Source organism: Saccoglossus kowalevskii, chromosome 18 (assembly GCF_978046115.1).
Source record: "Saccoglossus kowalevskii chromosome 18, keSacKowa6.1, whole genome shotgun sequence".
In the NCBI taxonomy this organism is placed as follows: Eukaryota; Metazoa; Hemichordata; class Enteropneusta; family Harrimaniidae; genus Saccoglossus; species Saccoglossus kowalevskii.
The window spans coordinates 15849449-15862906 of record NC_140658.1 but is presented as its reverse complement, the minus strand read 5'-3'; the positions used below and the strand labels follow the sequence as shown (position 1 = coordinate 15862906).

The window sequence follows — 13458 nt, the reverse complement described above, 5'->3', positions numbered from 1 at the left end:
TTAATACTGCAAAGTATGCACGAAGACAGTACAGAGGGAGTATCGTCGACCGACGCGCAGCGGACTCAGTCGATGCGACGGCGTACTATCTGAGCGCATACTCTGAGGTATCCTCGTAATAACCTTATTATTAAACATTTTTTCTTTCCAAAGATACAACATGGGAATGCCGAAATCCAAAAAGTTTAGAACAGACTCAACAAACTTCTTTGTGTCAGGAGTCCGGTCAAACTCCAATCTGATTAAAATCTGATGTAGTGTACGGGCTTTAATTATTTTGGCTATAAACTTATTTTAATTTTATTTTTTATTACTTTTGTTATTAATGCCCTTTTATTTTATTATTTTACTTTGATTTTGATTTTGTGATTTTTTTTTAATTCTGCCCTACCTACATCTGATCCGACGCCTATGTAAGTCCCGTTCAAATCTCGCGTAAGTAACAGCCAATCACAGCCCCCCTTTTATACAGGCTGTCGGTTGCTTACTTTTCAGTGTAGCGATACTCTACGGGCAATCTTTCTGTACATTATATTTTGCCCACTTGAATAAACCATTAATAGAAAATTGCTAGTATATTTTTATTTGCAAAAGAAATTCCTCAGCATTTTACAATTTTTGTCATTACATTGAACATTTTTTTCACTTCCAACAAATGTGTACACTTCCAGATACATCTTCGCCAGCGAAGGTTCGTTCATTCAGTCATCGCTTCAATTTTACACCACTGAGCATAATTATCTAGAATGGAAGCAAAAAAATAAGTAAATCGTAATGATTAGAACACTGTAAACAGCTATAGTAAACAATGCAAACTGATTTTAAATTGTATAACAGTCACCGGCCCACGGCATCGAAGCAGAAAATTGGAGCAAACAAATATTTCCTGATCAATTGCGATGTGTTCCAAATAAAAAATATTTTATTCCAGTCCAAATCAGCTCAATTACTTTAATAAAGAGTTATTGTATAATGTACAAAATGTTGATACAATTTGATGAATATTTACAGCTACGGCTTCAATACCGTAGACGATGTTGGCCCGATCTTCAACAAAACATCACCCGTCTCCAGGGCAGGCGACTGGAAAAAGACACTGGTGTTCGGTCGAAACGGTGGAAACAAAATCGTCACTCCCAGAATAACTATGCAAAATAACGATCTAAAGTCGAACCATTCGAGCCACAATATTAACATAAAAATGACTTTCGTTGCATTTGACAATGATAAACTTACCGTAAAGCCGTGTTATTCTCGGTCGGTATAATCCGCCATTTTATTTGAGTGTTTGCCACCCGACTCCGCCCGGTGACGTCATCATGTGCGCTATAGAAGGAGGTCTGTGATTCGTTGACTAAAATCGTCGATAGTGGGTCTCGTTGAAATCTCGTTACATAGGCATCGGCTCAGATGTAGGTAGGGCGGAATTAAAAAAATCACAAAATCAAAGTAAAATAATAAAATAAAATAAAATAAAATAAAAGGGCATTAATAACAAAAGTAATAAAAAATAAAATTAAAATAAGTTTATAGCCAAAATAATTAAAGCCCGTACACTACATCAGATTTTAATCAGATTGGTCAAACTCTTGTGGCAGCCATGTTTGTTTTAAATCTTAGAGGACGCCGCTAGTACGTGGGTAATCATTCCATATTTGGAATTCGCATTTCCTTATATAGTAGGATGAAAATGCCCCGTAAAATACACGCTGTAACTTATGGCGTTACGGTGACAGTTGTATAATAATTCCCATTATGTTCGTTAAACTTCTTGCAGGATTCGAAACACTTGACTACATGACCCTGTCGACCAATACTCAAAGATGACAACGATAAGGAAGGTAAGTATGTTACGGAGTTAAAAGTTGCAATATGGAAGTAAAAAAACATTTTTTTAATATTCTTGTTTGATACTCCATACTTTAGAACAAATATAATTATTTGTCATGAACTAAACATGTTGCGATTTCAGGACCCACAACAGTATCAACAACACCAATACGCATGTTCGTTGATTGTTATATTTCATTGTTTTATCAAACAAAAACAGTGTACAGCATCTTTTCACGTTTTAATAATTCATACTCTAACGTGTCCTTAAAAACACAATATCAAACAACAATATTAAAAGTTACATATTCAATACAATACAATGTAATGTGAGGAATTCGAATAATCTCAAATTTCATAGATTACTTACCCGCACTCGCGTTACTAATCAGATAGAATGCAACTTTTAAACCCACTCATTTTAGATGGACATACGTGTTTGTCAGGTGTTTATGTGTATCGACATGCATGTTATCAAATATTCCTCATAAAACGGTTTAATTTTATTTTCTCTAAATATTTGGAGGTCAAATGTCACTAAAAAATACCTTGCGATAGACGAGAGCAAATTTGAAACGTCTGTACTAAAAAGAAATTGACATATCTCAGAAGCAAATGGTCGCCGAGATCGCGTTGAGAGCGAGAACGCCACGAGACTTGTTGTTGTCCCTCAGATATTTTTTATTTATTTCTGTCATCATGTAAACTGTTGACCCGATCTTTGTAACCATGGTATTTGGAACAGTATACGTGATGACGAGAGAGAATGAACACTATTTGAAGGCCAACAAGAAGTCTCGTGGTATTATCGCTCTCGGTGAGATCTTGGCGGCCATTTATTTTTTTCCAATATAAAACATGCAACGAGAACGAAAAATAATTATAACCTACTCGTTCAGTTAACAAGCTAGGTATCGATGTCACCAATAAATGTATACAATATTGTTTTTTTAACATTTCATTAGCAGCTCATTGAAGCCTAACTGTGCTGTATAGACCTATTATAACTAATTCCCCGGCCCCACAGACTTACTGTAAAACAAACTTGGTTTGGACACCTTGTGGTTAACATACACAAAAAACGTGGGATAATACACATACATTGTAGTACTGTAAAATACTTTATTTTAGCTGGAATTAATTTTCCCCGAATAGACATTTCGGGTGCTTTGTATGGAATTTATTTTCGCTGGTTTTTGACGAGTTGAATGTAAAATATAAGAAAAAAAGGGATATTCGCTGGATTTTATTTTCACTGAATTATTCTTTCATCGAAAATAGCGAAAATTAATTCCAAGCGAAAATAAGGTATTCTACTATTCGGTAGCCTGCAACTGCAATCATAATGTCCTTTCTATTAGAGGGCCAATCAATCGACCTGTAGACGCAGAGTACATGTGGACCTTTTCTAACACTCGCACTGATTGGTCATTTGCTTTCATGACATTTACTCATGAATATTCAAAAGATAGCTCATGAATGCAGGCAGAGTCGTTGTATTTCTGGAAAAAAATGCCATGGCCTGGCGTGAATGAGAAAGTTATTCATGCGGCAAAGTAATTTTCATCTTATCTGTCTTTTCGCAGATATTTTGTTTATGTGTGGCGTGCTGTATTTTAACAGTTGTATATTATTATGAAAGCTTCAGTGATATTTATAAAACTAGGTAAGTCCCTGTTCAATATGTGTCAGAAAAGTTCGTCATATGACGTTTAATCTTGCAAAACTGGAATATTATTCTTCTGCGGGACATTCACTTCAGCCGATAAAGTACAGTAATGCGCGTATGATTGACGTCTGTGGTAATTGTTATTTTGCAACTGTGGTGAGTGGGCGACCATAACTTGATTGGATGATGAATATACCACGCTACTAATCTGAATACTAGTATGCTAATTTTTCAAATGAATGGATGACTGTTGTTTGTTTTGCCAACGTGCCGCAGCGACTATCATTTAATTTATTCATTATGACGTTGCCATGAATTTACATAAAAAATGTTACCAGCCTTTTAGACGTTTAATGGAGTGAAAACAATAATTTGGTACTCGTATTAATTGTATCATCTCTGTATCACAGTATATCCAGTGGCATTGAACTTGGGAGCAAGCATTTCTACGACTTTCTACCAAGAATGCTACTGTTGTCCACCGACAGGAAAGAGGATACGTTGCCAGATTGTGTACCTTTGAATAATGTGTGCTTCGTGAAGACAAGAAAAACCGGAAGCACGACATTATCGTCGATCCTAAACCGCTATGGTTTGATACGAAACCTGTCCTTCGGATTTTTGAAAACAAATGCCAAAAGTGGACATTTCAATGTAATACCGATCACCAATGAAAGTCCAAAGAAACTTTTCCTCCCCCCTTTGAACGTAAAACCAGGCGACTGGCCCAAGTACAAATACAACATGATGACTGTGCATGTGAGATACAACAAATCTGCTTTTGAAAGTTTCATGTTGCCGGGAACCAAATACATTACTATTCTAAGAGAACCGACTGCACAATACGAATCGGCATTTGCGTATTACAAACTAGCTTCTGTTGTGAATAAGATAAACAAGTCAATACCATTCAACGAAACAATCTACGAGTTCATGAGGCACAAAGACCTGTACTGGGCAAACACCAAACGGGCTATAAGGTCTTACACAAGAAACGCGCAGATTTTCGATTTGGGCCTCGACCATGTTTACCACACAAACATGACAGTTGTGTTGCCCTTCATTCAACATATCGAAGAGAGCTTCGATTTAGTTTTGATTACAGAATATTTCGACGAATCAATTGTGCTCTTAAAACAAATTTTGTGTTGGGATTGGAAAGATGTGGTGTATTTTATTAAAAACGCACGCCCTTCAGACACCGTCAACAGCAATCTTACACTTGAACTCAGAAATAAAATTATTGACTGGAATTACGCTGATTATTTGTTGTACCAACACCTGAATCAGACTTTCTGGAAAAAGGTACGCGATTACGGACCGCAATTTCAGCAAGATCTAAAGACTGTACGTACATACAGAGAATCCATGCAGGATAACTGCGTTGGTAATATTTCGAGTAAAAAATACAACGGCTTCGTGCAAATCGGATATATTCCAAGAGAAAACGTCTCATCCTTGTGCCAGCTTCTATCAGCGTACAATACGGAGTTAATTGAAAAAATAACACTGAAACAATCATCTGGATTTTACATTGGTGATATTAACAGTAAGTATGTTGCAATCGTAATGTCAAATATATGTTAATTGAATTTACAGTAAAAAATAGTAGGGTGCTCCGTATAGGCATCCGTATAGGTATATAGGTATTAAAACGAAGCTTTAATACCTATATGTGAATTGAACATGGGGGTCACGTGCCAACTTGGAAAAAGCCATGTCCTGTTTACAGGTATTAAACAATCGTTAAGTAAATCAGTCAACTAGTCAGAGAATGTGAATTGTGGAATAAGGTTTTTGCTTGCTTGTCATACATTGTTTGCTAAGGGGTAACGTGTTTGAAAATGGGGAGAGGGTGATCTTTGGCAAAAAGGGTGTGGAGGGAAATCAAGGAAAAAAAATCTCCAAGCTCAATGCAAAAATGTTCTCTCAACCCTTCAAAAGATGCTTAAACATGCTCTCAAGAAAGAAAAAAAACTGCCATAGCAGAGTAAAACAAACACGCAATTAACCAAATTCCTACAGCTTTGGTAAAATCTGCCTATTTTTATGCATGTTTTATAATTTGTTCAATAATTTTGCAACAATTGGACATATTGTGGTAGAAATATTTGAAAACAAATTGTGGGCTTTATTTTCTGAAAAATTACAAAAGTTCACTTTGGCGCTCAAAAGATCGGAATCTTTTGAAGAATGACCCAGGACGATTTCCGTGGTGTAGCTGCGGTGAGGTCATGTCCGAATGTTAATAATAACCCAGCAGTACGTCTATGAATAATTTCCACTTCTAGATCACACCACAGAGGTATGTGGATTCGAATATAGAGTATACTGCGGTTACAGCATCACGGGCAGCAGTTTTTATAAGTGGCACTTCAACACACCCAAGGATATGAATGACGTAACAACGAAGTCGAATGAAGGTAATTCTACAAATATTGAAGTAGCAATATCAAATGAATATAATAGTCGGAATTACTATCTTTATTTTAATTCGGAACATTCACACATTTGCAAACACATATCACATGTATTATTATTGAAAAAATACATGGAATGTTACAAAATAGAAAAACAACAACATAATGTTAACACATAAAAACATAGGACATGGGGTCATCTTTCACCCTGAACATAGGCACACGAGGTCCGCCAATGGCTGAAAGATACCAGTACAGGCAGCGACACTCCCTTCAATGACTGAAAGGTGCCAGTGGCAAGTAGTTACCCATCTCCAATGGGTGAAACGTGCCAGTCCATCTCCTAGCCCTAAACAATTGTTGTGCCCCACATATGCTATGTGTACGTGATAATCTATATTATTGAGGGACACATGGACCATTGCAAGTGGTGGTATTATGATATGAGAATTACGATTCCACAAAAACAAACGAATGTACATACATTTCAACATGCAACAAGTGATCGTAAGTATGTTGAGAACACAAATAAATACAACAACAAAACAGAAAAAAATCATATTGTTAAATTTCCGGTAAATTTCTGCCCATGTGTCAGACGGATTGTTAACCTCCTGTGTTCATGTTATTTGGCTGATGTGCGCATGATCACGCATAATGATGCCACGGAAATTTGCTGTATTTCCTGCAGGTATTAACTGCACTACAGGCATTCAGCAGCCATTTGCTTCGACAATAGTTTCCATATTATTATATCAGAAGAAAATGTTCTAGTGTTAAAACTTTATATTAAGAAAAATTTCAATTAAATTTCACTATCATTTCCAGACACATTTTTTATTAGTCCCGTGTATCTTCCTGTAATGCCTATGATCTCATTTCCTCTCTCTCCATAGGAACCTTTTTAAAGACTCAAAGGCAGTCTGTGCCAAGGCAACGCCTTAATGAAAGTACATTTACAACCAATTTGCTTTCGCCAGAGCTCAGACCGGGTAGTTACCGTATCACATTTCACTATTCAATAGGGACAGTATCTAACAGAAATAATCGTCCGTTTAATGTAACTCTTCGGATGTGTGTAGTAGAAATATCAGTCAAAGGGAACAAAGGTTCACATAGTGAATGCAGCACACATTGGGAAATACAGAAGACGCCGGATTCCATGCGGAAGTTTGGAGGGAAATGGAATCGCGTAGTCTTGAATGTTTCAATCAAGCTTCCTTATAAGGTATTGTCAATGTTGTCTTTGTATAAGTGGGTAATATTTAAATCCGGACGTCCACTCAAATACTGTAGAACACGTTGAAATAGTTGCATGCAATTTTAGCGGATTTGACTCTTGGCATGAATTAACAGAAGCTTAATTTAGCTAAAGTGTCGACTATCTCCCTGTGAGAATAGACTTTCTGTTAAATTAGCTTCATCCTTGAATTAGCGAAATTACAGATTAGCTAAAATAGCTAAAATGTAATGCTAGCTGAGCCAGCTATGCCGAAATTGAGTAGGCGCGTAAAGTAGTAAGATTTCACGCAATCCACATGCTTACACCGTAGACAAGAATTGCATCCAGATCGGAGGTTTAATTCAGGTTTGTACAGATACAATTTCTGGAAATTAATACGTTGAGTTTGACACATTAGCAGCGCAGCCATTACTTTTTACCCCATGGCAAGTCCCGTAGTTGTGTTTAATTCACACTCTACGACGTAGTGGGGTCCAGGGATATGCTAATGTGAGGGTGTATGAATATAAATTAAAGGGCGATGGTTGTCGCGCCGAGCATGTGCGACATTTGTGTTGATAAACATTTTCTCCCCACAATCCAATGCGCGTTTCTAACGAAATCAAGAGTACGAGTATTGCCCTAAGCGCCACTTGTACTAATTACCGCCGACTCCTCCTCCTCCCAGTTTGTACTAGTCGGTGTGCAACACAGACAAAATCGCCATCTTTGTTTATATGAGACCCATATCTCGCGCATACGCGGCGCGACGACTACCGCCCTTTAATTAACAGTCCGTCCACGTGGCTAAGTATAATGAGGTAATGGTTCCAATTCCCCACTATGTACTCATAACAAGCTGTTTGATGCACTGTATTGTCATCCAAATATATAATCGAATGAGTATCTGTTGAGTTCAATAGGCGACAGATGCAAATGGTCGCCGAAATCTCGTTAGAAGCGAGAGGACCACGAGACTTAATCTTCTCGTTCAACGTATCCCATTCACTCCCGTCATCGTGTTCACAGTTCCTCTAATCTATGTAATCATGATATTTAGAACAGTTGACGCGATGACAAGAGAATGCGGAGCATGCGCACAACTTGAAGGGACTTTCTCGCTCCCAACGAGATCCCAGCGTCCATTTACATCTAAGTTCTATTGACTGACTAACCGAATACGTCGTGAATTCAGTCGATTATAAACTGTAAACATATTTCATTTGTTATTGGGTTGTTCTCTCTCTTTTTTTAGATTGTTTTTGAAGCAAGTCGGAAAGGTTTTGATCTTCAAATGGCCATGGATTTTGCACTGGACGACATATCTATTGTGCCTACAAATGACACATAGTGCCAAAATGTAACACCGTAAAACAAGAACTTTTTATACCATCGTTTATCGTCGTCATCGAATACACCGAACATATCTCACAGTTGTATGTGCCTTCCACATTGTGTTTTAAGGTATGACTGTTATGAACAGCTGCCGAGGATAAGAAATATTCGCCTTGTGCCGCTTGAAAGAACACAGTACTCAGGCTCACAGGTTACTCTGTCAGTTCATTATTTGATCTCGTATGCACCCCAGCATATCACAGCAGCCAGCCAAAACAATACAAACGTTTCTCAGTGATCATATATGATTTATTCCATTCTGTCGTTCCGTCTCCTGTCATGCTAGCATTTTACGTGCTTTATTCGTTTTTTTTGGCTCAAATAATCAATATTTAGGAATTCAATTCAGCGATTCACAGAATAATCCATAGAACCGTGACGATAAACATGTCGAAACAATTATAAATCTTGCCTTATCATTATAGACCTCACTGTACAACAGAATTCTTGATAAAAATGCTTCAATCATAGAAGCTGAACATCGCCTTCAACTTAATTCTTGGTTCAACTCTACAATCAAGAAAAAACATGCCTGTTAGTGATTGGTTCAGAAAGAAACGTGTCATCGTTCTGTTCTTCATGTTTATTGGTTCGACTTTGTGAACATTTGCAACACTGTTAAAAATGATATTCCTCACAAACAGTCTCAATTCAACAGAAATCAACAATGTCAATCTTGGGAAAATGTACAAGGTTCGACAATTGTTTAACAAAGTCCATATTACTATAGCTGCTTTAGGTGATCCGTCACCAGTAACGTAACTTCACTAATATAGGTAATACTGTTTTTCGGGAACTACATACATATTCCACCTATTGGACCCCTGAAAAAATTTTCAACTTACGGCGTTCACTGATGTCTTAACCAGGCCTTATCTGTGTTATCCTCACTGTCTTCTCACAAATCATATTCTGCTATCAGTGGACACGCAATTAAACTGTTCCGTCCATCGCCCCATCGAAACAACCTGCTGTCGTTACTCCAATCTTCAAACAAGGCAAAACTGACAAACAAAGTTTTACTAACTATCGTTCAATATCCCACCCCCCTCAATTTTGTCAAAAGTACTGGAAAAAAATGGCTGCTTCAGATTAGATCCGCGCACTGCAGGCAGACGTCATCTCCTATCTTGTATTTCGAGCTTTCCATTGGACGAGCGGTCGTCACGTGGAGTTTGACAATTCAATGTCTTACTCTCAAATTACTCTGCACCTTATGTGGCTATTCATACCCATGGCTCCGGAAGCACATGTACTACTTTATTCACAAAAATGATTAATTTTGTCATGGAACGACGAATATTGTGTTCATGTTTATTTTATTTAAGACATTCGAGATGACGCGACGTGACAAAGAGGTGACAATGTTTGTCTTCCTTTGTGACAATTATTCACCTCGGCTACTAAGTGAACAATAGACTTAATTTGCGAATTACCGCCAAGATATCGCGAGATCTCGTTAAGAGAAAAATTGACACGATGATTCGGGTCAATCATACAGCAATATTATTCGTATCCAACTCTCACAAAGCGGCTTAGATTCCCAGTAACATACATGTGGCGATATTTAAATTTAGTATGAGAATTGTGTTATTGCCCGTAGTAAAATAGTACAAGTATATCATTTTCTCCTGTCATGTGTCAATATATCTGAATGCAAAGCCAGTATAAAAATTAAAGTACATACGAAGTCAACAAATACTACAAGACATTCCATATTTTCAGTAATTAAAAGAAGGACACCTTGATACTATCAAACGCTCGGCGTATGAATGAATGAATGAATGAATGAATGAATGAATGAATGAATTTGATAGAATTCCCAAAAAGAGAATTTGAATTTTCAAAGCAAAGAATGCTACCACAATGGAATAATTGTACAGATATCGTGACAAGGCTGTCCCATACTTTACGCGCCCTTTTGCGGCAGAGAGATGCCTTGGCGTAGATTGGGTAAAACTGAAAACGTTAACTGTCTCCGACGGAACTTTGGACGTAAGACTGAATAGTACATGCGAAATGTATTTTAGCCGGCTTCGGGTTTCTAACAATGTTAAAAATGAAAATCACAAACTGTTCACAACCATGAAACTATTACGAACTATCCAAGTCGTATTAATGCAATTAGAAAAATATCACAAAATGTCGGATTATTTTACGGATCTTCAGGAAATAACTAATATATAACTAATGAATATTGGCGCACAGGAACAACCGATCGAGCAACTGCCAACGCAACACTGGACGCTGCTTTCTACTGTTGATTTCTCTCATTAATATTCATGAATCTATATTGAGCTTGTCGTATGTAGAGCATGTTTATTTTTTCTGAGCATGCGCAGTAGATTCAAGTTGAATGCAGACGTTTTGAACAAGCTGTAATTAACAATTTTAGCCGTCGAATTTTTAGTTAAGTTTCGACTTTTTAAATTTAAAATCGCATCCATGCTATTGCTGATGTAATCATTGTATTTTCTTTTCTGAAATATCTGCTATTTTTTTCTGGGTTAGATTGTACTGGCAAGTATCCAGTCCAAACTCACTGAATATTTGCACAATGTGAAACACGTGTGTAGTAGTGACACACTACTTAAACTTGTTGCGCACAATCCGTTGGTAGAGATGGAAACACAGCATGCAAATACGCTATGAATGCATTAAACCTTCATTAACATTTACTTACCTTGTATGTATATTTTTTGAACATATCCACTGGGTTATTTAATTCATGAATGATTCTGTAAAACAACGAGTCCGGTTTACTTGTAGAGGATTTTGCTAATAAAATTCAGTGAACAGGTAATATTGAATTATTCATTTTAATTTGAGTGTTGGTAGGCATATTTATTTACTGGCTTCGTCGTATCTATTTTGTATTACAACAGTGTATTTACAACAACAACAACAACAACAAGATGCTTATGGAATATGTTGGCCAAATTAGCGTATATTTACCGTGTTCTCGCTGAAAACAAGTTCACATTGTCGCTTTTTACAATAGAAGCGACCCACAGATAATTATGTTTCGGTTATCGTATATTTCTTTCAGAGGTTGTGATCCCCTATTTTGAAATTACTTGTACGTATTTTTATCGCAAGCGCGATGGGGTGGGTGGATAATTTGACATGAATACAATTATAAATGCCTAGTTACACAGTATATACAAAACATGGATCGACATAATATTAACATTAGAAATTCAACTGTATGATTCCCGTGTGATTATTTTTGCTACAGCACAGTCGGTTAATAAATTATGTTTACCGACAAAACAAAGTTTTACGTTCGCTTGAATATTTTCATGAGAATTCTTTTTATTTTTTAGTTTGGAAGCTTATTTTGATTTAGTATTACTTGTAATCTGTATGCGTTACATTTGGCATGTATATTCACCGATACTGGAGTTCTTTCTGTCTTCGCTGTACAATAAATGGAGTAGAAATCTACAATTGATTTTGTTTTCGCGATTGGGTATGTTTTTCTGTAAGGTTTAATCTTGAATTAATGTGTTTTTAAATACTAGGGACAGACTTACGATATATATTAAATGCGGAAGTTCTTTTTATAGTGGAGTTGGGTTTATTCTCTTGTACATTTCGAACCACCAGCATGATTGAGCTAGTTGTACTCCCTTAGGCCAGGAGAACAGGGAAACCAGCAAAGCACAATGTATATCTCATTTTGAAAGCCCCCTAACACACTTATTATTATTACACTCAATTACATTGAATTATCATGATGATACAATACACATATTGCAAATAAATTTAAAATTAGAACGCATTGAATATGCATTATATTGCTGGTACCCCTTTTCAGGTCTCGTGCCACTATTCAACCACTTAAATGCCTTGCAAGAAGCAATGACATTTTTAAAATATTTTTGTTCTCAGGTGCTCCCTGTTTGAGGGCGTCCATCACCTGGGTCAAAGCTGAGATTAACATGTAATCTTTTGTTTATGACTTAGCGGTTGTGTACCTGGTTTATTCTGCGCGTATTTGGATGTTCTAATCTTGTTTTTTTCCAGTGATTTCTCTTGGTGCAATCCAAATACAATAGGTGTGTATTGTTTACCTGAGATTTGCAAAAGTTTGAGCTGGCCAACATGTTTATTTCCCATTTTTGAGCCATGTTTTCAAATTTGTTTATCATTTTCATATAGCAATCTCGTCATATGTTAACATTGTCGTCTATGGAGTTTTAATTAGTGGTATGATACCTTCAAGGGTGTCATATTCAAGCCATTTACGCCGACGTAACCTTTTCACATCTGTTTTTTTTTTCTTACACATGGCGCGTAGTAAGACACATACACAAGCAACACCCAATTTGAACACGCTACTAACTGATTACAGTGGATATATGGGTTTGCGTTTAAAGATTATAACAGAGTATAAATATTCGAAATGAAATAGACAAGATATATTGAATTGGTAAAAATTAATGTTGTATTTGGGAAAATTATTGCGCACAGTGTCAACTATACTAACTCGAAAAATGTAGCGCTAACGCTAGCAGGGTACTATTCACCTTGCAACAATATTCAAGTTGAATAACACTGAACACCACGTATATCAATTGTTCATGGTTGGATACATTTTTATATACACTACTAACATAAGTAAATTGCTATAAAGAAGATTTCACATTTTGTGATTCCAGATTTCAAAGTTGCTAAATGATCGGTGGTTGTTATGTATGTTGCCATATCAGCGTTTTCCTACTACTTTTCTAGGTAATCATTAACGCTATTTTATAACATGTGCTCCGATTGATTACATGCAAATCGTCATCATCGCTTCTTTTACAATCACCGTTACCTTCAAAAGTAGCAAAATACACATAAATAACCATGAATTTGCTGTTGGTTAAAGTACAAGATACGATTGCCTCTGTATTTTATTTTTTGAAAACAGAAAG

General features: G+C 36.6%; 2 protein-coding genes and 1 long non-coding RNA gene across 3 annotated transcripts; 2 read left to right on the top strand and 1 right to left on the bottom strand.

Moving 5' to 3' along the window:
- Positions 1-567: 567 nt before the first annotated feature.
- Positions 568-1579, bottom strand: LOC146731620 (uncharacterized). Its single transcript, XR_014926947.1, has 2 exons — positions 1237-1579; positions 568-741 (listed from the first exon to the last, which is right to left on the bottom strand). It is a non-coding gene; the product is annotated as an uncharacterized LOC146731620 (long non-coding RNA).
- A 244-nt stretch (positions 1580-1823) lies between these two features.
- LOC146731619 (galactosylceramide sulfotransferase-like) lies at positions 1824-5086 on the top strand. Its single transcript, XM_085492961.1, has 3 exons — positions 1824-1841; positions 3417-3496; positions 3910-5086. The coding sequence occupies exons 1-3, from the start codon at positions 1824-1826 to the stop codon at positions 5084-5086; spliced, it is 1275 nt and encodes a 424-aa protein (XP_085349087.1).
- Positions 5087-5851: 765 nt separating this feature from the next.
- LOC146731618 (uncharacterized) lies at positions 5852-10160 on the top strand. The gene is made up of 3 exons (XM_085492734.1): positions 5852-5922; positions 6816-7147; positions 8397-10160. The coding sequence occupies exons 1-3, from the start codon at positions 5892-5894 to the stop codon at positions 8490-8492; spliced, it is 459 nt and encodes a 152-aa protein (XP_085348860.1). The 5' UTR covers positions 5852-5891; the 3' UTR covers positions 8493-10160.
- The last annotated feature ends 3298 nt before the right edge of the window (positions 10161-13458 follow it).

Bases quoted from the DNA above. Each gene is read 5' to 3' on its own strand.
- LOC146731619 (XM_085492961.1), top strand. The intron at 3,497-3,909 runs GTAAGTCCCTGT...TCTGTATCACAG, and splicing joins AGTGATATTTATAAAACTAG to TATATCCAGTGGCATTGAAC.
- LOC146731618 (XM_085492734.1), top strand. From the start codon at position 5,892: ATGAATGACGTAACAACGAAGTCGAATGAAG. The intron at 5,923-6,815 runs GTAATTCTACAA...CTCTCTCCATAG, and splicing joins AACAACGAAGTCGAATGAAG to GAACCTTTTTAAAGACTCAA. The intron at 7,148-8,396 runs GTATTGTCAATG...CTCTTTTTTTAG, and splicing joins CAATCAAGCTTCCTTATAAG to ATTGTTTTTGAAGCAAGTCG.